At 21.6% G+C, this 27,722-nt stretch overlaps 7 protein-coding genes across 7 annotated transcripts; 4 read left to right on the top strand and 3 right to left on the bottom strand. All coding sequences in view use genetic code 6, as the record gives it.

Annotated features, from left to right (window-relative positions):
* Positions 1-1,437: 1,437 nt before the first annotated feature.
* TTHERM_000161279 (hypothetical protein) lies at positions 1,438-5,115 on the top strand (the record flags this gene model as incomplete). The annotated part of the gene is made up of 7 exons (XM_012796020.1): positions 1,438-2,435; positions 2,652-3,120; positions 3,175-3,874; positions 3,925-4,087; positions 4,368-4,731; positions 4,789-5,001; positions 5,059-5,115. The coding sequence occupies 7 exons, from the start codon at positions 1,438-1,440 to the stop codon at positions 5,113-5,115; spliced, it is 2,964 nt and encodes a 987-aa protein (XP_012651474.1).
* Positions 5,116-5,475: 360 nt separating this feature from the next.
* Positions 5,476-10,017, top strand: TTHERM_00161290 (hypothetical protein; the record flags this gene model as incomplete). Its single annotated transcript, XM_001009859.2, has 7 exons — positions 5,476-6,353; positions 6,736-7,294; positions 7,957-8,584; positions 8,633-8,822; positions 8,876-9,239; positions 9,469-9,675; positions 9,970-10,017. The coding sequence occupies 7 exons, from the start codon at positions 5,476-5,478 to the stop codon at positions 10,015-10,017; spliced, it is 2,874 nt and encodes a 957-aa protein (XP_001009859.2).
* A 340-nt stretch (positions 10,018-10,357) lies between these two features.
* On the bottom strand, positions 10,358-17,057 carry TTHERM_00161300 (hypothetical protein; the record flags this gene model as incomplete). Its single annotated transcript, XM_001009860.3, has 11 exons — positions 13,286-17,057; positions 13,098-13,223; positions 12,913-13,038; positions 12,729-12,854; positions 12,201-12,662; positions 11,665-12,148; positions 11,321-11,457; positions 10,982-11,261; positions 10,720-10,927; positions 10,494-10,667; positions 10,358-10,444 (listed from the first exon to the last, which is right to left on the bottom strand). Exons 1-11 carry the CDS (start codon positions 17,034-17,036, stop codon positions 10,358-10,360), a joined length of 5,961 nt encoding a protein of 1,986 aa, XP_001009860.3. The 5' UTR covers positions 17,037-17,057.
* A 730-nt stretch (positions 17,058-17,787) lies between these two features.
* Positions 17,788-18,772, bottom strand: TTHERM_000161299 (transmembrane protein, putative; the record flags this gene model as incomplete). The annotated part of the gene is made up of 6 exons (XM_012796019.1): positions 18,556-18,772; positions 18,392-18,505; positions 18,255-18,332; positions 18,097-18,206; positions 17,945-18,027; positions 17,788-17,878 (listed from the first exon to the last, which is right to left on the bottom strand). Exons 1-6 carry the CDS (start codon positions 18,599-18,601, stop codon positions 17,788-17,790), a joined length of 522 nt encoding a protein of 173 aa, XP_012651473.1. The 5' UTR covers positions 18,602-18,772.
* Positions 18,773-19,538: 766 nt separating this feature from the next.
* On the bottom strand, positions 19,539-21,673 carry TTHERM_000161298 (kinetochore protein Nuf2, putative; the record flags this gene model as incomplete). Its single annotated transcript, XM_012796018.1, has 5 exons — positions 19,539-19,670; positions 19,828-20,022; positions 20,482-21,063; positions 21,135-21,419; positions 21,500-21,673. The coding sequence occupies 5 exons, from the start codon at positions 21,671-21,673 to the stop codon at positions 19,539-19,541; spliced, it is 1,368 nt and encodes a 455-aa protein (XP_012651472.1).
* Positions 21,674-21,999: 326 nt separating this feature from the next.
* TTHERM_000161297 (secreted protein acidic and rich in cysteine Ca-binding region protein) lies at positions 22,000-22,281 on the top strand (the record flags this gene model as incomplete). Its single annotated transcript, XM_012796017.1, has 1 exon — positions 22,000-22,281. One exon carries the CDS (start codon positions 22,000-22,002, stop codon positions 22,279-22,281), a length of 282 nt encoding a protein of 93 aa, XP_012651471.1.
* Positions 22,282-23,675: 1,394 nt separating this feature from the next.
* TTHERM_00161330 (hypothetical protein) lies at positions 23,676-27,147 on the top strand (the record flags this gene model as incomplete). Its single annotated transcript, XM_001009863.1, has 3 exons — positions 23,676-26,099; positions 26,334-26,639; positions 26,692-27,147. The coding sequence occupies 3 exons, from the start codon at positions 23,676-23,678 to the stop codon at positions 27,145-27,147; spliced, it is 3,186 nt and encodes a 1,061-aa protein (XP_001009863.1).
* Between the last annotated feature and the right edge of the window lie 575 nt (positions 27,148-27,722).

Genomic DNA, 27,722 nt, shown 5'->3' with positions numbered 1-27,722 from the left:
ACAAAAGAATTTTAGCATTTAATAATTTTAAAAGATTCATTTTTATAAAAATTAATAAGAGATGTTAAAATAAACTAACTCCTCATTAATTAAGAGCCATTTAAACGAAGGCCAAAAAAATTTTAAAATTAAAACTTGGACTTAATAATTTTTTTTAAAGTGGATTTTATTAATTCATGAATATATAGGTTGTAAAAATTTAACTTTTACCCTTATCAATTATTTTTTGAGGTTATACCTATTTTACGCAGTTTAATATTAAAAGAAATTTAAATTTAATAAATTTTAATTAAATAAATCTCAAAAAATAATTTTAAATAAATATTCAATTTATAAAAACAAAGTTAAATAAAAATTAAAAAAAAACAGAATTAATTTCAAAAATAAATAGAAATAATTAAGTAAGGTTAATAAACAAGGTTTTAAATTAAAGTTTTCCAAACAATAAAAATACTAATAGCATAAAGAAAGCACCACAGATAAAAAGTGATATTATTGAAAAAACAAAAGGTATCCTTAATGATTATATAGTATTATAATTAGCAATTAATTTACACATATAAGCTCTTATTCGTATTTTAAATTTATAAAAAAATTTTTGAAAATAATATTCTATTCAAAAATGAGATAATTTTATAATTTTTGGTACTAACAAATTATTGTAGTAATTTAAAATAACTTTTATAAAAAGGAGATTTTTTTAACTTAATTTATCCATCAAAATCTACAGTTTTATATTCTTTTTGATTAAATATTTTTGGTAATTAAAAAAATAATAAACATAAATGATAATTGATAATTTTATGTAAAAATAAAAACTATTTAGAATACTAATATAAAAATATTTATCTCTCTTTACATAAACAATAAAACAATATTAAATTTAATAAAGGTTAAACATATTTAATTAATAAATTAGATATGATTTTTGTAATTTATTAATTAAAATATCACTCAAATAATATTCAAATATATTATTATTTTATTTTAAAGAAATCCAAATTCTAATTTTAAAATGAAAATATAAATTTGCTAGATATTGTTATTATATTTATTTGCAAGTAAAGTATATGAGCATTACTTATTAATACATTATGTTTATATATTTTTAATTTTCTTTTTTTAAAATTTTAAAACTGTTTTAAGAGTAAAATTAAGCAGAAAAGCATAATTTCTCTAAAATGATATTTATGTATGAAAAGAATTTAGCTGGCTTTGAAGTTTGAACAAAAGTAAACAAAATCAAATGAACAAGTAAGAGTAAACATTTCATAATGCAAATTAAATATATAGTAAAATCAATGAAAAATATTTAAACAATATATTTATTTATTTTTGCAAAAATTTTATTGATTATTTAGTTGCAATTTTGATATTTATTTAATTTAAGAAGATTGATTGATTTATAGTTATCTATCAGATTACCAAATAACAGAAATGAGATAATTAAAAACAAGTATAAGTTAGCGAAGACAACAAAGTGTTGATACTTACTAATTAGAACTACAGACTCCAACTAAAAATAAATAGGCTTCATATACATCAAAAAATTTCTTTTAGCCAAATACGTTTCACAGTAGTAAAGGGTTTACTTCAACACATTATAGATCTCCAGGATCTGCTTTTGGTGGTTCTACAATTAACAATAATGGAAAAATATAGGATGAAGTTAATTGCGATACAATCCTCCTTTCTTCATAACAAAAATTGAATGCCCTTTAACATTTATAAGGTTTTTCTTCTTCATAAAAAGCAGAAAATAACTCAAATCATAAGTTAAACTTTTTAAGCTCAAATAGTAAAAACGATTATGTAGGCATTAAAACAAAAAGAATCAATGATTTAAATACATTATACACTGAAGGCGACAACACAGATTTCAACTCTCAGAATGTTTTCATGAATAAATTAGTGTATTAACCTAATTCTGCAGCTGCAACTAGTATATCTTAAGCTACAACATAGCCATTACAATTAAATACCAAGTCATATAGAAATTCAGAATCTTATTTTAATGCAGATTAATAAATCATAAATACCAAAAATGATATTTTATATTAAAAAAATGCCTCGTAAGGTTCTTTAAATCCATTAAAATTTGAAGGAAAGTACCTAAACTCTAGTTAAAAAGCAGAACCCTAATTTTAGGGTCTTGAAAATTTTGTCAAAACTATGTACAAAACAGGTGAGAGTGGTTTTTATAAAAGTAGATCAAGCCTAAATTTTAATAGTTTAGGTAAGACCTTTTATTCTGCAGCAGGTTCTTAAAGAGAATCAGATCACACTTTTACAAATGCAACTGGATTTCTTGACGAATAAGAAGGGAAAATAGTTAAACCAAATACATATAAAACGAAAGATCTTTTTATCACTAAAATTAATAACACATTTATCACTCCTAAATACATATATTTCTAAAGTCAACCTCAAAGCACGTAAATAGTTATGATAATTCAATCATTCAAATATAATATGATAAATAATTGCTATCATTCCATTTAAATAATATCGAATTTGCATTCAACTCTCCCTTAAAATCTTTTAAAAAAATTTAATCTAAGATTATGTTTAAAATTTTCATATCAGGGGAGTGAATAAAAATGAATTTTTTGATAATCTGATTAAAAACAAATAAATTTATTATTTTTTAGTAAATTTTAAAAAAGGAATAGCTTGCTAGATAAAAATGCTACTAATTAGTTTAATTAATTGCAGTAATCAAAATATATAGAAAAATAGGGCTATTTACCATCTTACTTAAATACAAATGAGTCAAAACTAAAGTCTCAAAAATCTCAAGAGAGTTAATAGACCTTAAGTTAAAAAAATGATGACAGTACACTTCAAAAGATAGCTTCTTAAAGCCATATTTAAATTAATTAATAGGTTAATTATATCTAAGATGATAAAGAGGAATAAGAGGTATAACAAAAATAATTACAAAGGTCTAAATCTTAAAAAAATAACAGAAATATAAGTATGTAGTCTTCAATTTTAACTGAGTTTTACTTACACGAAAATCTCTATTGGGACTTCGAATATCTTTTTATATTTATAAATAATTTAAGTCAAGTGAAGAGGAAAAACAATTTAAAATACACCTTTATGGCTCTTCCTTAAGTAAATTCAAATAAAAAATTATATATTTAGATTAAATTTTTTTTAAATAAAAAGATGTAGAACATGATGAGCTAGGCAAAACTTTAAAATGATTTTATGGGATTAAAAGAATAACTTAAAACTAAATTATAGATTAATTCTAAGGATATATACCTTTTTCTTGATGATGGCACTCCTGTAAACAGCCATATGGATATTTTAAAATCCGATAATAAAGAAAGAAGGGCTGTATTTTTAGGAGGTAGTGGAGGATTTTGTGGTGTTAGTAATCTCTTTATTTCACTTGAACAAAAGGCAAATTTAGTTAAAGTAATTAATGGTCTAATAGAACACAGCTTGATCATTCAAGAAAAGAAATTCTCAAAATAAGAAGATCCTGCTAAAAGCCAAGGTCACATAGGTTAGACTAGACCTAGCACTTAAAATTCAGAACTCAAGCCTTACAACAAATAAAATTAGAAATCGTCCTCTTAAAAAGATTTGGAAGAGTTAAAATCAGAAGAGTTCTAAACAAAAGAGTAATTCTTAAAAAAATAAAATAAGGAAGTTGTAGATAGAGTGGTGAATATTCTAACCCATAATCCTTATGCTAAAATTAAGCGCTTTGAATAAGGCGTGGATAATCCAAGAATAAGATAGCTTTAAAAAATTGAAGATCTCTATGAGAAATAAATCAGGGAATTTAAAAAATCTGGTCTTGAAGTTGAAGCTTCTTCTTCTCTTGGTGATAATCCAGAAAAGCAATAAACTAAAAGTAATTAACTCTCTAATAAATAATTGAGTAATCGTTTTCATTTTAAATAGATTTACGACAAATTGCAGAGTTCATAGATGAGTTTTTAGAAAAAAATTTCCCAGAATCAAATAAACCGCTAAAACATGCTGTAGATCATTACAGTTCTTTGATAAACAATATGCAATAAAAGCCGTCCACCAAAAGAAACTTTGTCTAAGAAAATATTTAAAAGTAAATTGATTGATTTTCAACTTTTTTATGAAAAATATTTTGAATAAAAAAATATGTTTTTTTTATAAATAAATTCAATCTAATTTCGTTAAACTCTTCATTAATTCTTCGATTGTTAAATTTCATTATTGATTTATTATTTTTTACAATGGTAAAATAAAGAACTGATATTTTTTTTAATTTAATTGATTTTAAGATTTAAATTCGTTAATTTTTTGTTATATTTTTTTAGTTTATATTTTTCATTTTAATTTTAAAAAAATATTTATTATAATGAAAGGTTTAATAGCCCTCAAATGGCTATGAAGTATATTTAAAATATAAACAGAGAATTGTTTGTAAAAAATATTCCTAAAGTATTATCTAAATATGAGCTCTCAAGGCATGATTTACATAGTATATATATTCTTTATAAAGCTTTACTTACAGTTTCTATTCAGAGGATTGATTGGAAAGAAGTTGCTAAAGGTGGTATAGACTTCAAGACTTTTGAGCATGGTATTGACAAAATATCTTCTTAAAGTGAAGAAATTATTAGAAGAATGTGTAACTATGAAAATTTCATTGATTGGAAATAATTTATAGATATACTTTATGCAGTTTCTGGCAAAACACTTGAATCTAAAATTGATATTTTCATAAAAGTATTATTTTAATAATTTTAAGTAAATTTGTTCCATTAAGCTTTATTTTAATTCTAGGTAGCTGATACAGATAGAGGTGGTACTCTTTCAAAAGAAGAAATCAGCGAATTATGCTACATTTGTTTAGATAAAATCCTACCAAAAGAAGGAGAAGACGACAGTATGGTATAAGGATTAGTAGAGTACTTCACACGCCTTCTCTTTACAAGTTTGGATGTAGACCCAGAAGAAGATATACCTCTGCACAAGCTAAAAAATGCAATTATAGAAGTAAGATAAATCAATTATTATTATTGTAATTTTAGCTTTAAAATATAAATTTAATAGGGACATCCAGAAAACGACTTATTATGCTTTTTCTGTGGTGTAGAGTACACCAAGTGATTTAAAATATTTTTTTTAATGCATCATTATATTTAAATGCTATCAAAAGCAGTCAATTATTTTAATTAATCAGGTCATTAAAAGATGCTCACATAAATAATAAATAAATAAAACTAAATTTATTTATCTTTATATTAATTATAACTTGTAGATTATATTGTAATGTATTTGTTTTAACAAAATTTCAATAAATAAATAAATAAGTATTTTACTTTGTTTTTATTTCATTTAAACTTTTGATTATTGAATTAGAGTCATTATTAAATAATGGAATTGAATTTAATATATTAAATTTATTTGTAATCAGCCTACATGCAATATTTTATTTGAAAAAAAACTACAAATCTCAGAATAATATAAATGTAAATTAATCTTATAAAAAAATTTCAAATGAAAGGATCATAACGATTGTAACTTCACAGTAGAGCTTAATCCCAAGGAAATATAAAATAAGCTTACAACTAAATAGCATAAGAAAGAGAGTTAAATAGCAGAAATAGGCAACTAAGAAATAAACTTAGAGATGATTTCCACTAGCCAGTGGAGAGCACATAGTCAATTACTCCTTAATAATCATTTTCGTCTGGGTTTTTTAACAATTCATAATCTTATTTTTCAAATAATTCTTCTCCTTAAATAAAAAAAATTGGACTTAACTTTAAAGTTAATCGAAGTAATGAAATAGAGGAAATTATACAGTAAAAGCTAACTATGTTGAGAAACACTAATGCAAAATCTTTTTATGAGTCTAATTAATCTAAAGATGCAAATGGAGGTTTGATTCTTAATAGCACTTTTGTTGCTACTCCATTAAATAATCAGCTCAAAACAACAGACTATTTTGCAAAAAACATTGTCTCTAATTAAATCGTTTTTAAATAATTTTCATCATTCAAAAACAAAAGCGCTTTAAGAGAAATGAGTGAAAAATCTTTGCTGCAATAAAAGCTTCTCAATGAGAGTAATGAAAAAATCAATTAGCAGTAACAAGCTCAGAATATTGAAAAATTTGTCAAAGATTTGTTTAAACCTGATTCATAGTAATTCTAACAAGCATAAGATACAAAGAACAAAATAAAATTGGAACCTAGAGATGACAAATCAAATACTTTTAAATTTTACAATTACGAGCAAGCTTACAGGACAAATACTCCTAAAAAAAAGGATTTTTTTGTAACAAAAGTAAGCAATTAGTAATTTTCCTCAAATAATTACTCTACGATTCTCAAAGATAAATAGTAAAATAATTAATTAACAATTACTATTAGCTTATATTTCTACAAGTAATATATTAATGTAGTGTTGTTAAATCTACTTAAATTTTTTTCATCACCTGTAATGAGTAAATCAAAATCTTCATAAAAAATGTGAAGTTAAAACTGCATAATATATTTAGAATTTATCTCAATCTAATCCTTGAAAAAAAATAATTCATTAACAATTGATAATTTATGGTGAAAATAGATTTTTAACAACAAACTACATAGATATAAATAAATTTATTTTAAAATTAAACAGAATTATTACATTTGATTGTAAATGTCAATAAAACGCACATAATTCTGGAGAGCTTTTTTAATTTTACATCTAATTAAATATATTTTATCTTTAAATTTTTAGTTAAAAATTCGAACAAGATCATAGGTAATTAAGGAACAAGTTCAGTTAATTATAGATATCACCTAATTCTACTGCTCTTTAAAAGAGCTCTGAATTAAATGTAAGTAAATACAACGAAAGTGTAGATACTAATTAAGCTAAAGACAATAATTGCAGGAAAAATAGCTCTGATTTAGAAATGATATAGCTGGTGATACCATCATTTAATAAAATAAACGATGCTGCTAGAGCAAAAATTCATACTGCATTTAAAAAAACAGGAGAAATCGATAAAAATAATTACTTAAATTTTAAAAACTCATCACCTAAAAATTAAAAAATTAATGAATTGCAAAAGCAAAATGAACTTTAATAAACACAAAGCGGATTATCGTAATATAAATCTCAAAAAAGTTAAAGTTTAGAAATTGAAAGATTGCCATCTTAAGTTTAGAAACAAAGAATAAAAGTAGTTGATAAATAAAAATTGAGTTTCTTCGTTTTGCTAATATTTATTGATAATCTCAGCAATGTTAAAAGGAAAAACAATCTAAAATACAAAATTTATTAAATTCCTTATGTAAGTTTTAATTTAAAAAAATTAAATTCATCAAAATAAGTTCTTTCAAGTTAAATCTTTAAATTATATACCTTTTATGATTAGGGAAACGAGGTAGATTTATCTCAACAAATAAATAAATATATGAATACCTCAAAAAATATATCTAATTGATAAAAACCTTAAAAAATAAAATATATTAGATAAACTAAAAATGTTTTACTTCACATATCTCTAAAATAAAACTAATAAATAATATATTGATATTTAGGTTTATCTAAATTGCTTTGAAAATAAAATTTTTTACCTAAATAATTGGTTGAAGTATAAAAATTTGATAATTATAATAAAAGAATAAAACAAACATTGTAAATTAAAAAATTTTTACTAGATTATAAATGAAGGTTTTTTCACTTGAATATAAAAATAACAACTCAGTCCATTTAAAATATTAATATAAAACGAATTATAAATTAAAGGTTAACCTCAATAATATATGATTAAATGAGTTTATTTTTTAAAGAAAATAAAGAATTTTTTAATTTATTTCTTTAAAGAAAGAAATTTTATAATTATTAAAACGATTTGAATAAATTTTTTAAAAGACATTTAATTAGATTAAACTTAAAGAGCTTTTAAATATTTGAAATATATTTGATGAAATATTTAAATTTGTTGAAAAGATATATAGTTAAATTCCTTAAAAATAAATTGAAGATGACTTTGAAGATATGAAATGCACTTTGAAAAAATTGCTTGGTTTAAACATGAAATACTTATATTTTTTCAAATAAAACGGAACGCCACTATCTACACATTTAAATTTTTAATATGTTGACTATAACAACGAAGCTATTTTTTTTGGGTCTTAAGGAGTATTTTAAGGCATTTAAAATATATTCTGTTCTTAAGAAACACAAAAAAACCTATAAAATTCTATTTAAAGTCTTTTAGATAAGGTTAAGTTGCTCAATAAAAATTATGTTTTTTAAAATCAAGTAAATAATATTAATTAAGACTAAATAGAAGAAAACAGTAATTTTGGAAATCAAAATGATTTAAGCAAGTATAAGATATTAACTCGAGAGTAGCTATCTTAAATGAGAAATAGAAGACATGTTGATAAAATAGCATCTACTTTAATGCACAACCCAAATGCAATTATCAAAGAATATCATCCTAATAGAAAACAAGAGCTCAAATTTTAAAACATTGAAAATAATTATCAAAATTAAATTAACTAAATCAAAAAAATTATCACAGAATAACCTAATGAATTCGAAATACCTGCTGATAAATTGCAAATAAAAAGTATTTCAAAATAAATTACTAAATTTTAATTTTTTTCAATATAAAAAGATCTCAGGGAAATTGCTAAGTACGTTGATACCTTTTTGGAAGATGTGGAAAATAATAAAATTTCAAAAGAATAAAAAAAATTATAAAAAGAAAAAGATCTTCTCGCCTAAGAATATCATGGCTTAGATGATCTTTGGAGCAGCTAAAAGGAATCTAAGAAAACTAATTACATTCAATAAAATATAGAAAAGTAATTTAAATTTAATATTTACTAAATGAAATAAAATATTATCAAAATTACAGATTCCATAATAAAAGCACACTTATGAGAGAGCTTTTAAATTAAAATAGGGAACTATTTATACAAAATATCCCTAAGCTACTCAACAAATACGAGTTATCAAGGCATGACCTCCACAGTATTTATATCTTATATAAAGCTCTGTTGAGTGTATCCATTTAAAGAATAGGCTATAAAGAAGTTTTTGAAAAAGGTATTGATTTTAAAACTTTTGAATTAGGAGTAGATCGTCTATCTTCTTAAGCTGAAGAAATTATTTAAAGAATGTGTAGTTATAAATCCTTTATCAACTGGTAATCCTTCTTATAAATACTCAGTAGTATTTAGGGCAAAGACTTAGAAAGTAAAATCAACATATTCATTAGGGTAAGCACTTTACTTTGATGCATTTTTTAAATACGAAAATTTATTTAAATAAAATAAATTTATTAAATTTTTCATAAATCTTAAAAAATTGAATTTAAAAAATGTAAAATTTTTAAATTATTTACTAATTAATTAATTATCAAGTAAATTTTACGTTTAATAAAAAATGTGATTGTTAAAAAATAAAATTAAAATGTTAAATTAATAAAAAAATTGTAAAAAATATTAGGTTTGTGATGCAGATAAAAGTGGAAACCTATCTAGAATAGAAATAGAAGAACTTTGCAGAATATGTTTGTAGAAATTTTTAGTTGCTGGCCAGGATAATATTTTAGATTAGTTGGTAGAATACTTTACAAGATTGCTCTTCACTAGTCTAAATGTTGACTTAGAAAAAGAAATTCCACTTGATAAAATAAAATAAGCTATAATTTAAGTAATTTCAATTTAAATATCTAATTATCAGTTAAATTGTATAATTTGGCTGCTTTATAATGAATAAAATGTAAAATTTGGGAAAAAAAATATTTCCTTAAAATTAGTGATCATTTGTTGATTTAATTAATTAATTATACAATCACAATATTTTCACGTTTATCAAAAATTTAGGTTTATTTCAAGTGCCAAATTTATACAAATTAATTTGAATATTTTTAATACAAAAATATCTCTAAAATCTATGTTAACAAAATAATTGTATTTTAATAATATTTTTATAATTATTTAATAGGGACATCCGGAAAGTGATTTACTTTGCTTCTTTTGCGGAATAAACTGATCTAATTTAGATTTTTTGAGAATAAAGGGTTATAATAATAATAATTGAATATATAGATACATATAAATATTTAAAATACTAATTTAATAATGTAACTAGCTAAATTTACAATTAATTTATTTGTGTATGTTTGTTTTGTTTCAAATATTCATGTTTATACTTAACTTAGTTTTAAAGATATTTTTCATTTAACAAAATTAGCTCTGAAAATAATATATTTTTTTGTTAAATATAAAATTGAATCTATCTTTTTATTTGATTCAAATTTTAAAGCAATCACTACATTTGAATGAATGGTTGATTCAAGCTTATCAATTTTAATACTTTAGAATTAGTAAAATCATTTGGCTATTTCTTATATTTATTTTTTTATATTATTATTCACTATAAGACCAAGCTACTTAACTTATTATATGACTTCAATTACCTATTACAAAGTAAAGTTTTAATAATTTGTAGCTATTTAAAAAATTTACCTGGTTTTATTCAGCACAATCTTGAGATTGTATTTATTTTTTATAGAACTCTTGTAAATCTGTGCAACATTTTTTAAAAATGGTATTCATTTGTGAAAATTAATAAACTGGATCTCCTATTTGTTAGAGCTCATCAAATACTCCTTGGATATATCCTACACTTTATTAATAATACTAAAAACATAATTAGTATTTTTATTTTTGCTATTGCAATAAATTAAATTACATTTTTATACTCTGTCAATTCCGTTTCTAACGTTTCTATGGTTTATTTAAGAGTTTTAATTTTGATTTCTTCAAAATTGTATTATAATAAACTATTGACAACTTTTTCTACATTTTGTTTTATTTTTTTAAGTTCTTCCAAAATAAATCTTATATTTCTTTAATCCTCATTCTCAATACGACTGACGCTTTACCTCATCCCATCAAAACTAGTTAGGTTATTAAAATTATTGAATTGAAATTTATCTTAAATATCTAATTACTTAGTCATAGACTCCCTGAGTGGAGATATCTTACCAAGGGAAGTATTAGATGAAGTTCCTCCTTCATTCTAAAAAGCTAGAGCTATAGCAGATGCTGATGATACTCTTTTATCATCTTACTTTTTTTAAGGTGATTGTAAAGTACTCAAGTTCTGTAAACTTGTAATTTCTTTACTTTAAATTTGACTCTAGTCTGAATCCTCAATTAAATTTTCTTAGAATTTTTTGAAATCTTCATCATCATCCTCAATTTCTGATATTGCATTTTCTTCATTTTCCTCTTAATATTTATTTGTAAATTCTCGTTAATTTTTCTAATAAAAAAAATTAATTTCTTACGTTTTTCATCAACTTTTTCGAACTTCTGTTATAAAATTTAGCTCTTTCTTGATCCAAAGAGATTAATCTGATTTCCATTTTTAATAAATGGATTTGATGATGATCTTACAACATCTCCATCGCTATTCTAATTAAACCTAAAAATAATTTTTTTAATTAAAATTTAAATAAATTTTATTCTAATTTATTTTTCTAATTTTTAAATATAAAAATAATAATTTAGCATTAAAAAATTAAACATTCATAATAAAAATTAGATTTAATCTTTGATTTCTTGTTAAATAAATTATTATAAATAACTTAAATTTTTTGAAATATTTTTTGATTTAAATTATGAATTTTACAAGTCAACATTGTAAGAAGACCTAACTGGACTAAATTGTGTTACATGGAGTCCTTCGATGATAGTTTAAAATTTATTAAGTTAGTTAACTAAATTCTTAGATATTTAGTTAAAGCTATCAAGGTCTTGCATTTCTTTTTTTCTTAATTGCATTTTCATAGAAAATTATCCTTCTCTCATTTTCTTAACTTCTTCATAGATATCAATAAGTTTCCTTTCTAATAATCTGTTTTCTTTTCCATAGTCCCAATATGTTCCCTAAGCTTGGGTTGTTACTTGCTTAAAATCGTTTTCGAACTTACTAAAAATCTAATTTAAGTTTTGATTTAAATTTTCAAATTAAGATTAATCAGGAATTCCTCCAATAAAGATTTTTTTTTAAACTTTATCCACTTTCTCAAGAGTTTGATTTTAGATCTTGAAAACTTCTAGTTCAATATCATGCTACAATTGCATTAGCTTTAAACACAATTCTTGTTACTCATCTTTTATTTAAAAATAAATTATAAAACTAAAATTAATATTTGCTCCAAATACCTGTTATTTCTTTGAAGTATTTTTTATTAAGATTTTCTTCATTTTCTACTAATTTTTGCAACCTTTCAAAGTATGATTTAAAATCTTTAATTTGCAAATTTTTCTAAACAGCTTGCTAGATATTTGAATCTAATAACTGATCTTTTTAGTTATCTATTTATTTGGAGAATTCTATAACTTTCTTTTTGAGTTTAAATGTTTCTGATTAGATTGTATCGAGTTTTCTAAAAAGCTAATTATAATCAATTGAAAATAAATTATCTTATTTCTGTTCAATACTAGTTAACTTTTCAATTTTATTCTTATTTTCTTATATTAACCCTTCAATAAGTGTGTAGAAAGTATTTATAGAATCAATTATTTTGTGATTAAACTTATTTTCTGTTTCAATCAATTAATTAGATTTATCTTTAAGAAAAATAATTATATCACTTTACAGAGTACAATCTTCTCCTATTTATTCTATTTAAATTAAAATTTTGTAATTAATAAATATAAAACAAGTGAATCTATTTATTTTTTAATTACTTTATAATTGCTAGTTCTAATTTTCTAAAGTACTAATCTATTGTTTTAATTCTGATATAATTTTCTTTTGATTTGATGCATCATTTTGCTAATCTATCATAGTTTTATGCTCGTTTTCTAATTATTCTTTATTTATTTATATATTATTAAGAACCTTATATTTTATTTTAAATAAATCAATTACTTAAAAGAGCTAGCTTTTTATTTTCCTAATCTTATATCTATGATTTGAGTTCATTTACAATCATTTTCTGGTTAACTATCTCTTTTTCACTTTAAACTAAAGCCTTTTGCTATAAGTCTATTTATCCTTTTTTAAAAAATTAAAAATAATTCAATAAATTTAATTAAATATTTCAAAAAGAGTACTTAGATGTTAACTTTTTTATTAGTCTGCTGTTTTAATTTATTCTTAAAGTGACTCTATCAATTTTTTTTAGTCCAAATTGTCTTTATTAGTTTTAGTGATATTCTATTTCAAATTATCTGCATCTTCTATTTTAGAAATAATAATAAAAAATTAAAATAAAGAAATTATTTTTATTTTTCCAAGTTACATTGAAGTAAAGCATTTTATGATTACAATTAAGATAATTGTTATTTTATATTTTCTACCTATTATTAAAGTTAAGCATTTTCTTATTAGGATTATTTTAGGATATTTTAGCAATTTGTAAAATCAATGTTCTTTTAAATTTCAATTTCTTTCTCTTTAATTAAATTATTAATATTTTGTTCTTTATCTTTTAAAATTTCTACAAAATCTTAAATTTTTTTATTTAAATCTTTATTTAAAATTTCTAATTCATTTATTCTATTATTGGTATTTTATCTTAATTCTTCGTTTTCATGTTTTTGTGTTTACTTTTATTATATAATTTCATCATTAAGTTTTTAATTTTAAATTTCAAGCTTCTTAATACTCAATGATAATTACTCCTTTTCTTAAATAACACTTGCAATTTTTTAATCTTTAATAAAAATTTCCTTTTAAAACTCACTGCATTTTGATAATTCAGATTATAATTTTTACTTAGTAATTAGATCTTCTTTATTTTATTCTTCAATTTTTTACTACACAGAGCGAATCTATTGATCATGCTCTTTTAGTATTTTTTATATTTCTTATTATTTATTATTTTCTTATTATTCCAAAAGTTTTTCTATTTCTAATTTATTCTTCTTTTATATTTCTTTAGATGTAATTTCTACTGTTTATTTCATTAAATCTTCTTTTTCTGTAATTATATCTTTTATCTTTTATTCGCACTCCTGTTCTTTGAGTCTTTGTATGATTTGAATTTATTCTACAGCAGTTCTTTATAAATTTTCAATTTTTTCTTTTTACTACTAATTAAATTATTTCAACTAATCAAACTCTTGCTATAATTTGCTATATTTTTATTTTATTAAATTTATTTGCTCTTTTAACTATTCTTCTTGTAATTTACTAGAGTTAGCTTTCATATTTAAATCATCTATTTCCTATTAAAGTTAATTTATTTTCTCATTATACAAACTTTCATTATTTTGTAATTCTATTAAATTTTATTACAGTGACTAGCACCTATGTGAATATTATTTAACTTCTGACTTTAGTTCATTTTAATTTTTTTCATTGATTTCCTTTAATTAATTAATTTCTTAATTTAAAAATTCAATATTCTCTAAATCTTAAGAATTTATTTTTTATAATTTCTCATTTTCTTAATGTAATTTTTATTGAATATTTCTTTGATTTTGCAATTCTTGTTCAAACTCAATTTAAAGATTTTTATTTTTTTAATTTAATTCCTCAGTTTTGGATTTAAATTATTCAGTTTATCTTAGATAATTAGTTTACTCATTTTGCAGCTCTATTTTTAATTTATCATATTATATTTGTTAGCTTTCTAATTCTTTTCTCAATTAGTTTAGCTAAATTTTATATTCTTCAATAACTTAATTAATTTTTTATTGTTGCAAAATATTTTAGTTTTGCTATTGCTCTATTAAACTTTCTTAATTTTTTAATTTATCTTTCTCTAAATTTACTTGTTTTTCTGAATGTAAAATTTATTCTTTTACTTTTTCTTGATTAATTTTAAGTTCTTAATTTAAGCAGTTAATATGTTTCATCAGATTTTCCATTTATAATTTATGCTCTTCTTTTAAATTTTGTATAGCTATTTATTTTTCTTCTCTAAGATTTATTTCTAATTACTGTTTTATGTTTTATTCTTCTATAAATTTATTTTAGATTATTTAATGATTATTATTTTATTCTTTTATTATATTTTCAAGCTATTCTATTTATTTTTTTTATTAAATTTATATTTTTTCCAACTCCTTTTATTTATCATCTTAAACTTATAATTTATATTCTTCAAGTTAAGCAGAATACATTTTATCAATTTCCTTCTCTCTTATCCTAACTTATTTTTAGATTTCTTCTTCCATTTTTATAGTATTAACTTTATCATCAGAAATATCATTTTGATTCATTTCATCTTTCCTTATATCCTACTAAGGCCTGTTTAAAATTTCTTTTTGCTAATCCTTAATTTCAAGTATACTTTTTTTTAATTCTTGGCACTTTAAATTCTCTTAATTAAATAGACTTTCTAATTTTTAACACTACTCTTTAAGGTGCATTATTTATTACTCTTACTAATTTATTTATTGTTCTTATTGAATTATTTATTACTAGTATAGCCTATTTTACTAATCTTATTTATCCAATAAATTTTAAATTTCCTATTTCTAATTCTACTCAAGCTCAGATTTATGTTTTTCTAAAATTTCTTAATAAAATCTTTAAGAGAAAGGTGAAATATCATCTATTTTTAGTCCTTAAATTTAGCAACAGCTTTCTAATTATAATAAATTATGCTCCTTTATTATAGCCTCTGCTTGATTATCCATGCTTTAATTTTCTAAATTAGGCAATGATCTAATCTATTTTTCATCACTATTTTCTTTTTCTTATTGAGATAAGAACTCCTCTTGTTTTAAAAATTGATAAAAAACTTAATTCAAAATCTTTGCTATTTATTAATTATTTAACATATTAGATTCTTTTAAATACTTCAATTTTTCTGAGCAATCTTTTAGTATTTCTTAAACTTCTTAAATGTTAACAGAATAGCTTTGAATACTTTCATTAATATCTTAGCTCATTAAAGCCTTTTAAGAATCTTTAATATCTTGCTAAATTTCACTCAACTCGTCTAAAGTCTAATCAACATTTTAATTTTTTTTAAAGTAATCTTAATACTACTACTACTAACCATCTTTTTGAAAATTTTTATTATAATTTGTAGAAGATATTTATGACATACTTAAAATATCTGAAATGACACCTTCCGCTTCACTTAAATCATTAACAAAATTTTATTTGTCCTATTATACTTTTTTATCAAAAGACTAATTTATTTTGAGTTATTACTTGAGATTATTCTAAGCAGCTTCTGAAGATTCATATAAATCTCCATCAACACTGTAACTCCTTTTATCATTTCCATTTTTATTTGAATCAGAATCTTTTTCTAATTGTTTACTGTCCTAAAGTGTCTATTTCCTAGAGTCTCTAGAAAATGGATGTAATTAAGCTATTCTCATGTTGATCATTTAAACACAAATATTTTAAAGCAACTAAATTTCTTCTTATAATTTTTGCATAATCAATTTATATTGTACTTCGTTCTACCTCTTTTTCAAGTAGGCCTTGTCTAATACTAAAATTTTTCTTTCTAATAGTTCAACTAATTTCTAAATAGACTGATAGTCCTTTTCCAATTCCTGCAAATTCTTCCCATTTTAATACTTCTCAAATAAAAATTTACTGACTGTATCACTTTATGGCTGTCTCTATTAAATCATCTATTCTAAAATTGTATTTTAAAGCTTTGAATTTTAGTGTAATTTATTATATTTAGCTATCAAATGTTAAACTTTTTTCAGATATTCTAATGGAATTTAGCAATCTTAAGGTAATTTTATTGCTTCAATTTATGATTAATCTTTATTTTATAGTATAATCTATTCATTTTTGTTTTTATTATGTCTCTATATAATATTTTAATCTTCGATTCTTATAGGGCTATCTTAAAAATTGCTGCTAAATTAATCATTCTAATTGCTCATTTATTAGTTTTTTTATAAATTTTGTTACTAGCTTTTGCTTAGAAATGTCTATTGACTTTACTTTTATTTATTTTAAACTTTGTTAATAGTTGTTAGTTTCTTGAGCAATCCCTAAACATAAGTGGGTTCTTTCTGTTTGCTTTTCTTTTGAGCCTTTTCAAGAAATGTGCTTGCTTCGCTCATAAATAACTAAAATAAAAAATTTGTTAGTATAAATGAATGAATATATTATGTATAATAATATATTAATAATAATGTAAATAACAAAGAAAGAAACAAAAAATAAATTCTTCTTTCTTTTCTACTAGTTATTAAATATATCTTAATATCAAAAATTAACTAATTAATACTGTTCAACTTATTAAAATTTGTATTGATTTAATAGCCATTAAAATATTACCTCTTTTATATATTATATCAAATTAATAGCAACTTTTAACTGCAGTATAAAACTTTATTTTTTATCTTTCTCAAAATAAATATCAATTTTTTAGCTAAAATTATAGACGACAAAAATTTATGATAGAATAAAATAAAAATAAATTTGATTATTTAAAAATTAGATTCTCATAACAAATAGAATTTTATAAGCCAGTTTTAAAGAAAATAATTCAATTTTACTTCTTCAATTTCAATTAATTAAATTTAAAAAATAGGGAGTTTTTTTATTCCAAAAGAAGATTATTTAATTTAAAAGAAATAAGAAACAACAATAATAGAATAAATAAATATCTAAGCAATTTAATTAATTTCTTGGTTTATTTAAAAATGAAATTCAAAACAGATTTATTAAAAATAAATAATCTTAACTCACATAAAGCTTTTATAACAAGTAAAATAAATTATAATCATTAGTTTTTTAGTAAGTATATAAATTATAGAGTAATAAAATTATTTTTATGTTCAGCATTATGTAAATTTAAACTTAATTCATTCATACTTAATTTTACTAGTTTTGCTCATTTTGAATATCAATTTAAGAATTAGAAAATATGTTTTACTCAAATATTTTTTGTTATTCTAGCCTATTATTTAGTAGAGTTTTATCATTAGATATTCAAAAATAGTATAAAAATATTAATTTAATTTACTGTTCCAGCATTTGCTATTCTTATATAATTTATATTTTTTTGATATACTAAAGTTCGCTGTAATTTTGTTTGCATCTTTTAGACTTTTTAAAAGAATAAATGTAATAAATACTAGTCCTAAAAGAAAAGTTTTAAATAAAGTTGATAGTTACAAACTCTAAAACAAACTGAGTGAAGAAACACATGCAACTAACGACTATTGTTGAAATGATTGAAATGACCAACGCTCTAGGATAACTTGAGCCACTTTTACCTAATAATACTTTTACTTATTTTAAATAAATTTCTTAACTTTTTAATGAATTTCTACTTATATTTTAATAATTTTCAGCTGCTACTTCTTCATCCTAATTTTAAGTCAAGTGCTTGTTCCTAACTGTAGACTATTCTATACGCATTTTAAAATTAACACTTTAACAAAACATTTAGAATTATTATATTTTTTACAGTTTGATTCTTCTCTTTAGATATTAATTTAAACATTCTATCTAGTTAATTTTTCGCTTTCATAATTAGTTTTTTGAGCATTATAAATATGCCTAGCCTCAACAGGATATGTTACTTAATTTTTATAAATCTTAAGTTAGAATATTTTTAAAGTGTTTGATTACATAATATTATTGAAAGAAAAAGAATTGAGATCACATGTTTTCCCATTCTTTATATAAAGTGTGCAGATATTTAGGTAGATTACTTTATTAAAAGTTGCCTATTTTTTTCTTAAAAATAATGATTATAACTTGGTTTTAATAAACCAAATAGTAGGAATTATAATTACAAATTATGTTGTTTTCTGTTTAAATTTATAATAAAAAATGGGAATCTAATATAATAATAATTAAATTTATAGGTATTTTATTGCTTGATAGTAGCTTCAAGATTAAAACAGTAAATTAAATTCAAAGCAAATTTTCAAACGCATTTCAAATTGTATTAATTCTGTTAGCATTTTTATGAATGAATATTCATCATTAATTTTATGAAATTCGAACATTAAAAAAATATTTTTTTAAACCAAAATTATTCAATTTAGTTTAATATAATATAATCTTAAAAAAAACAAAACCATTCATTAGTTAAATTAAATTAATTCCTTTTTAAATAAATTCTTTATAATTAGTTAAAATTAATAAATTTTCTAAAATTTTAATCTAGTTAAAATTTAATATTTTTGTAAATATTATACTAAAAACTAATTTTTTTACACTTAGATAGTGTAAGTAAATAGTTTATAAATAAATAAAAGCTAAATTGGCTCATATTTTTTATGCATAAACAGAATCCATAATAAATAAATCCATAAATATTAAATCCAAACTAAAATACAAGCAAAAATTTTAATTAAAAATTTATATAAATAAATTTACTTACAAATTCAGTAAATTATTTAAATGTATCAAGTATAAATTCATTCTTTAAAATAATATTTTTTTAAAAGTCAATAAATAAATATCTAATAAACTATTTAAAATATTATTTTTCATTTCTTTATTTATTTAATTATTTATTAATTTATTTGTTTATATAATTTTATTTTAAAAAGTAATATTTGTTAAAAATTTATAATTTAATTATTTTTTTGATATTAATTCAATCAATCTATTTATTCTGAATTAAGTAGTAAAAAGACATCATTTTTATATTCTTTGAACTTTAATGCTATTTCCTCCATTTAACTTTTCTTTTCATTCATATACATTTAATGAGAACTTTCTTCTTCAGATATCTATTAAATAAATAATGAATAAATTAAAAAATAAATATATTTATGGTTTCATGAAATAGATTCATGCGTTATAAATGTCACAACAGTAAATATTTTCTAAAATTAATGCGTTTAAAAATTGTTTGACTATAAAAAGTATATTTATATTAAAGATTACTTTTTGCTCTAAATTTGCTTGCATTTGTTAAATTTCATAGATAGTTTTCTAAACTTCACTCAGCTCTTCTTTCAATTTTTACTATTCTTTTAGCATGTTATTTATTTCATCTTCATATGTTTTCTTTTTTTCTTCAGCGAGTTTATTTTTTTAGTCCAGCTAGGCAATCAAATCCATGTGGTAATCCGATATTTTCTATGTATTTAAAATTTTAAATCAGTTAAACTTTACCAAATAACAACATCAAAAAATTATTTTTAAAAAAAAATCGACTAATAAATTTTTAAAAACGTAAAAATCCAATATTTTATGCTTTTACAAATTTTTAAAAAGATCTAATCATATATATTGCTTAACCTGTTTATCTTTATTGATTAAATTTCAATATAAGTTTAATCTTGGTTACTTATTTTCAAAGTCATTAATAAGAGTAAATAATTATAAAAATATCACTTGTAAATTAAAATATTTCACTTATATTTATTTCATCCTAAATATTATACAATCTCGTAGAGAAGAAATATCATACATATATTGTCTCTCCAAGAAAAATAGGTCAATTTAATTCTTACAAAAAAATTGTAGATAATAACTTAGGATAACGGAAAACATTATTGAATTAATTGTCAAATAAATATATTATTATTATTATACTTGATAGGATTAATGAGAGACTTCTTCTTTTAGTTGCAGCTCTTTGATTTCATTTTTAGCATTTTTTAAAATTTTATTTGCTTCACTCTCTTTTTTGATCATTTCCTCTAACGTAAGAGATGGGAGAGTAAGATGTTTACGAATTTTCTAAAGAAGTTTATCGTTGTAATTATTTTTCATGCAAATAAATAAGTAATCTTTTTTTATAAGATCTAACTCCTTCATTTGTTATTCTATTTCATTTTATAAAGATAGGCACTAATCTTTTAATTTAAAAGGAGATTTAACTATTTTCATTTTTTCTTTTTAATTATTTTCGATTAATTTTTGAATGTCTTCCTATGCTTAGTGAATCGATTTTTCCATTTAAAGCTTTGAGTTTTAATACTCAGATTTTTATTTTATCAAAATCTACTTTTGCTTTAGCAAGTCCTGGTACTCAGCAGTTAATTTTTCGTAGAACTACATCTTTTCTTAAAAAGAATTTTTTTCTGCTTCTTTTCTGTCTTTCAGCTAATCACTATGAAACTTGAGCACTTCTAACTCATCTGCATATCTTTTTATTTTTTACTCGTCAGCTCTCTTTCTTATAATTAAAATTAATAAATTAGTTAATAAGTTTTTAGCATAAATAAACTCAAATTTATTTATACATTTTTATCAAGTATTTAAGTGTGGGAACTTATGATAGTTTCTTAATATAAAATATATTGAGTTATTGCAACTAGCGTTCTACGAACTTTCTTTTTATCAGGTTTGATGATATCATATGAACAAAAATCTTCAATTCCTACTAGATCTAGCATTTGCTTTATATATTTCATTTTTTAATATATTTGAAAAGCTTTTACTCCGTTTTCCATTTCCAAATCTAGCTGATTACACATTTCTGACTAATTTATTTCTTCCAAAGGCACTCTCAATATCAGAAAAGCACTCTATTTTTTTCATTTTAAATTAATTTACAATTTAAATTTTTAATTTTAGCAAACAAAATTGCAATTAGACTATTATTTACATAAACTAAAATGTTGTTAAAGAACTCTTAAGTGGGTTCTGAAATGGCTTTTTCAGAGTCTATGTTAAAGCCCTTGTTTTTAAATATTGTAAAAATTTCTTGGTTACTTAAAGTAATATCTTGCTGACAATTGCTATGTTGCTAATATTATGACTATGGAGTTTATTAACTCATATTTTTCTATATTTTGTATTAGCTAGTTTTAGTAATTTAAATTATGATAAATTTCAAATTTAATTGTTAGATTTTAGCGCAATAATTAAAATTATAATTCAGCAAGGAATATCTTTTAGAATGAGTGAGTGATTTAGCTACAATCTTAATTAAAACGAAACAGCTAGAATATTACTGGTATTTTAAAGCACCAAAGAATTAATAATAATTTAAGAGATTTCTTTCACTTATTTTAAGAAACTAAAAAACAAAAAAAACTAAATTAGCTTTTAAATAATTAAAAATTAAATATTTATAAAAAGTAGAATTTAATATAAATTTAAGTGATGGCTGAACTTAGAGAATTATTAAAGGATGATCATAAAGTAAAATAAATTGCAATAGCTGCATTTAATACAGTAGATACTGATAAAAGTGGATATATAGATTTAGATGAGTTAGAAGCACTTATGAAGGATATGGCTGGATAACTTAACATTCAAGCACCTACAAAACACGAAGTAAGTAACGCTTTCAAAGAAATAGATGCAGATAAAGATAAGAGAATAAGTTTAGAAGAATTTACAGTTATGGTTAGGGAAATTCTGAGACTGATGGCAGGTTTATGAGAAAAGAAACATAATTTGATTTATTTAAATATCAGCATTTTTTATAAAAAAATATGAAAAGCAAAAATGGAAACTAATTGAAATTTATATTTTTTTATTAGTTTACATGGTTAAAGTGTAAAGTGACAAAATAGCATTCTAAATAAAATCTAATTTATTCATTAAAACACATTTATAAAGATAATTTGTGTTTTGAATATATCAAAAGTATATTTTCAATAAATCGTTAGAAAATAAATTAATCTGTAGTTACAATAAATCATAAAAATAATATAGATTTTTATTTTTCTAAAAAATGTTTACTTTTAAATAATAAATACTTACAAATTTCAGAATATCAACAATAAAAATCAAAAATGTATATTGGTGTCTCTCTTTCTTAAATATATTTTAAACATTAACTTATCTTTATTAAAAATGGATATAAGGTTTTATAGTTTAATCTAAAACTTAGAATGGTAAAGCAAATTAGTATTGTATTATAAATAAAAGAATTGTTTAACAATTAATACTTTGTTTCATAGATCTTATGTCTAAATATTTAAGTATTTTTTAGCAAAGAATTCAAATAGACAATAGGCTAATTTCAAAAATATAGTTGTTGTAATTTTTATTCCAAATGTAAAAAAAAGTATTAATAGAATAGCGTAAGGATGCTATAAAATTGTAATATTTTGAATTAAAATGAAAAATGTCTAAACTGCTTATTAAGTAGATTTTTTTTTGTTTTTACCTAAAAGAGTTTTTATAATAATTATTACAAGAAAATAAATAATATAATTATAAAGAATAGGTTTGTTTGATTGTGGTTTTATTAAAGTTTTGAATATATTAAAACGATTTTATCAAACATTTATCTTAAATTTAATAAATAAGCCTAATAAAAAAATAAATTTTCTTTAAATGAAGAAATAAATGTTTGTAATAATTATTTTCAAAAATTATTTTACATGAAGATTAACCAAAAATAATTTTAAATTTTTTTAGCTTTTATAAAAATTGACTCAATTAATTTGTTGTAATATATCGTTTAAATTTTTGAATTTTAATAACTAATGTTAAATAGGTATTGAATAGTAAAAAAAATTAAAAATAAACAAACAAATATTGCAATAATCACACAAACGCTATTTAATGTCAGTTTTGAATGGAAATAATTAAATAAATAGATCTATAGATTTCATTAATTGAGAATTGATTGATTAATGAAAGATATTCAAAATTTAATTAAATCTTGAAATTTTCTTAATTTTTAATAATTTTTTACAATTCAATAGTAGCAGTAAAACAAGAAAATACATCTATTCATTCATATTATATATATTACTTTTGTATTAATTATTCATTAAATAGTTCAGTGAAAACTTAGTAGAGAAATACAATCAATTCAAAAAATGAATAATATTTAGAGACATACTCAAGCTTATAACAATATTTAAAATCAAAGAAGCCAAGTTAATTCATTGCAGATTGCTAATAATTAGGATAGTGTTTATAACTAGATGTTAAAGGAGACACAAATTTTAGCCAACGAAAATATTTAGCAAGGTACATTGATTTTAAATTAACAACAACAAATTTAAGGTTAGCAGTTTCAAAGTTAAGCAAGTATCAACTAGTAAATATAGCTATAGCAACAGCAACAACAATTGCCAAATAATACAATCCAAACTAACTCTAATAATCGTTCAGGTACTGACAGGATAAGATTAAGTATGCAATCTCCTAGATAGGGCATATTTTCTGTTTTAAACGGGAATAATCATCAAATCGTTTCATAGCATTAAAGTTAGATGAGCGCTAATAACGCAAACGGAAACAGTTAAGTCTAAAACTAAAATATAAATTCTTCGAATCAAAGTAGCTCTACCCAAACTAATAGCAAAAAAACAACTCAAATAGTTAGTTCTAATCCAAATTAGTAAATATAAAACATTCGGAGTTTAGAAGAAAAAGACTCAAATCGTTAACCTAACAACTAAACAAATAATTAAAACTAAAATTCCTAGCCCTATTCTAATCAAACAAGCAATAATACTTAAAAATCTCTATTTGAATCTTAGCTAATTTAGAATAATACTCACGGCTAAAAATTATCTCAACAGAGGAAGAGTTTAATTTTTATTCCATCTATTAACTAACAACAATCATAGAATGATAATTTTATTAATTCTTCTTAATAATAAACAGCGAATAACTAAAGCAGCCTCTCAAATAGTACTCTTCAAGTTAATTAAGAAGGCTAAATTCAATAGGTTCATATTCATCGCAGCTACTAGCAGCTACCTGCAATTCCTAATTAAGCACAAGTATAGATCCTAGCTCAAAATTCTAATTCCACAATGCTCCCACTACAAAATATGACAAACCTCATCTAAAATAATTAGCAAGTTAGCTAGCAGTAATCAAATCTTTAGCTCTAACAACAACAGCAACAACAATAAAACTTACAGATCTAGTAATAATAGTAGTCAAATCTTCAATAATAGCAGCCAATTATAATTTAGTTAGAAGATGGCAGCCAATTAGTAAATTAGGGTTACATATTATAACCAAATTAAAGTGTTTTCATATAGTCAAGCAATGCTAATAATGCCTCTCTTAGGTAAAGCTAAATATTTTAAAACTTAAAATAACATTAATAGCAGTAGTAATAATAGATTATTCATTAGCAACAAAATAATATTAATTAGCAATAATTACTAGTTTAATAGCAATAAAACCCCGTCATTTAGATTTTAAATAACCCGATAAATACGTTAGAAGTAGATGTTGCTCAGCTTGAGTTTGAATAATAGTAATAATAAGCATAATAGTAATAGCTCTACTTGAGTTAGTTATAACCTTAGTAAATATCTTTATAATAGTAGCAGTTTCAATAGTAACCTGTTTACATTTTGCAGTAAAATTAGCAAAATAATTAACCCAACTCAAATTTTGTCTCTTAAAATATACCTCCGTTAAGTAGTCCGTCAAGTTCTGCATCACAGAAAGGCTCCAAGTTCTCAAATTCATAAGTTGTTGCATCGAATTAATAAATGACTCAATCTTAAATAAATTTTATTCAACAAAATAGCACTGGTAATAGTAGAATTAAGCAAATTTATAACAGCCCCTAAACAAGCAATGTGAATTCTATATAATCTAATCATAATGTTTTGCATAATTCTAGGTATATTTTGTCTCAACCTCAGCAAGCAGCTTCTCTTCAATTAAACATTTCACAATAACCGCTTAACTCTTAAATAACTCTATTGAATGATCAATCCAATTAATGGAATACTTAGAACTTGCCATAAACATAATTAGTATAAGAAAAACTGCAAATTTAAGGCTCAGCTGAGTAGCTTGAATTAGAGAATAGATAATTAAAAAATAAAATTATCTAGTTAGAAGAGTAATAAAAAGAAACAACCTAACAATACTCTTCATAGAAAAATTATCTGTAAGATCTTGAGAAAAAAATAAAAATGTTAATTTAACAGAATGAAAAATTATAATCTGCTTAAGAGGATAGTTAGTAGCCATAACAAGATGAATCAAAAGCTATAAAATAGTTGAAACAAGAAAATACTTAACTCAAAGAAGAAGTCAGCTAGTTATAAAAAGCATAGAAAGTTTAAACTCAACAGAACGAAGAATAAATTAAAATATTGGTTTCTAATTTAGAATCCAAAATGCAAGAACTCATAGTAGAAAATTAAAGAATCAATTAGATTTTACAAACTAAGCAATAATAAATCGAACAATTCTCTAAATTACAAGAGTCTTACAATCAGCTTTAAAGATAAAATAATATTTTTAACACCTTAATTAATGTAAATTATTTATTCTCATTTCAATCTAAAATATTTATTTAATTAATTAAAGCTTTTTTCTTAAAAATATTTTTTTAATTTGAAAACTTACTCAACTTTCTTTCTGAACAAAATGTTCAATTTTATCATAAAGAGGGCATTTTATTTTATTTCTGAAACTTACTTTTTTATTTTTAAAAGTTAATTTTTCTAAAAATAAACTAAAATATTTACAATGTAAAAAATAAAAAATAGGAAGGTTAGAATGAATATAAATTAAAGATTCAAAACTTAGAAGGAGAAAATAGTGAACTGAAATTGACAGTGAAAGAATTAAGGGCAAGGGTTAAGCAAACAGAAGGTATTCCTGATTTAGAAGTTGTAGTTAAAGATTTTGAATAGAAAATAAATTAGTTAGTTGATGAGAACAACAGATTAAATAGTATTATAGAAAACTTAGAAGCTAGAGTATGCTCTTAGCAAAATTCGCCAGTTAAAATCGATTAATAAAATCTTTAAGAATAAAAAGAAAAAATGCAAGAATTGATATTATTAAATAAGGTAAATTTGTCAATATTTTATTTGTATATTAATTTTCTAATTAATAATTTAGGATCTTAAGGAACAGAGTGAATATTGGAAGAAAAAATGTGTTGAGTTAGAGAGAAAAAAGCTTAATGAGAGTATTCCATAAAAAGATTCTAACCCTTCTTCTTAACAGAATTCAGCTAGTAAAATAAATAATAATAATAATACAAATTTGGCTAACATAGAAGTAAATACTTAAAAAAGTGAGCTGTAAACAAATGATAAGATCCTAAATATTTAAAATAGTAAAATAATAGACTTAGAAACTAAATTAAATTATGTTCTTCAAGAAAATGAAAAACTAAATAATATACTCACAGAGCAGATAAGTATCACACAATCGCTAGCCAAAAACCTAATGAACCACAAACAACATAAGTCATAAAAGTAGCAAAATGGCAACTAAATATAAAACAATAATGTTGAGAACAAATAAAGTGCAAGCTCTACCAAAAAAAATGATAGCAAGAGTGAGTAATGAAATTATCTCTTTAGTAAACAAACTAAATAACTAACTAACTAAATAATAAACAAAAAAATCTAATTGCAATTTTAATTAAATAATTAATTTAAGTAAAATCTATTAAAAAAATATATAAATTATTAAAAAATTAAGTAAAATGTAAACAAACAAACAAAAAAATTTATTTTTTCATACATATTGTTTATAAAATTTAAATGTGCTTAGTTGTTAAATTTGCTTCTGATAGTATATTTATTTTTATAGGCTTAAATTTTAAATTTTAATTATCATTTATTGTGTTATATTATTGAATTAAATAATTTTTAAAAAAATTTTTCTTAAAATCAAAAAATTTTTACAAACTCCGCTGATTAAATATATCCAATCAGCGGAATTTTAAAACTAGGAACAGCTATATATAAAAATTATTAAAAATTAAGTAAAATCTAAATAAATTAATTTTTGATAAATATTGTTTATGAATTTAAATTTAGTTAGTTGCATAATTTGCTTGCATAAGTATATTTATTTAATTAAGATATAATTATTAAATTAAAATTTACTGTCTTTTTATCAAAATTAAAAAGTTTTAT

The sequence above is a fragment of the Tetrahymena thermophila genome (assembly GCF_000189635.1).
Source record: "Tetrahymena thermophila SB210 genomic scaffold scf_8254776, whole genome shotgun sequence".
NCBI lineage: Eukaryota > Ciliophora > Oligohymenophorea > Hymenostomatida > Tetrahymenidae > Tetrahymena > Tetrahymena thermophila.
Note: the sequence above shows the minus strand (reverse complement) of the source record. Positions and strands in the feature narration are given on the sequence as shown.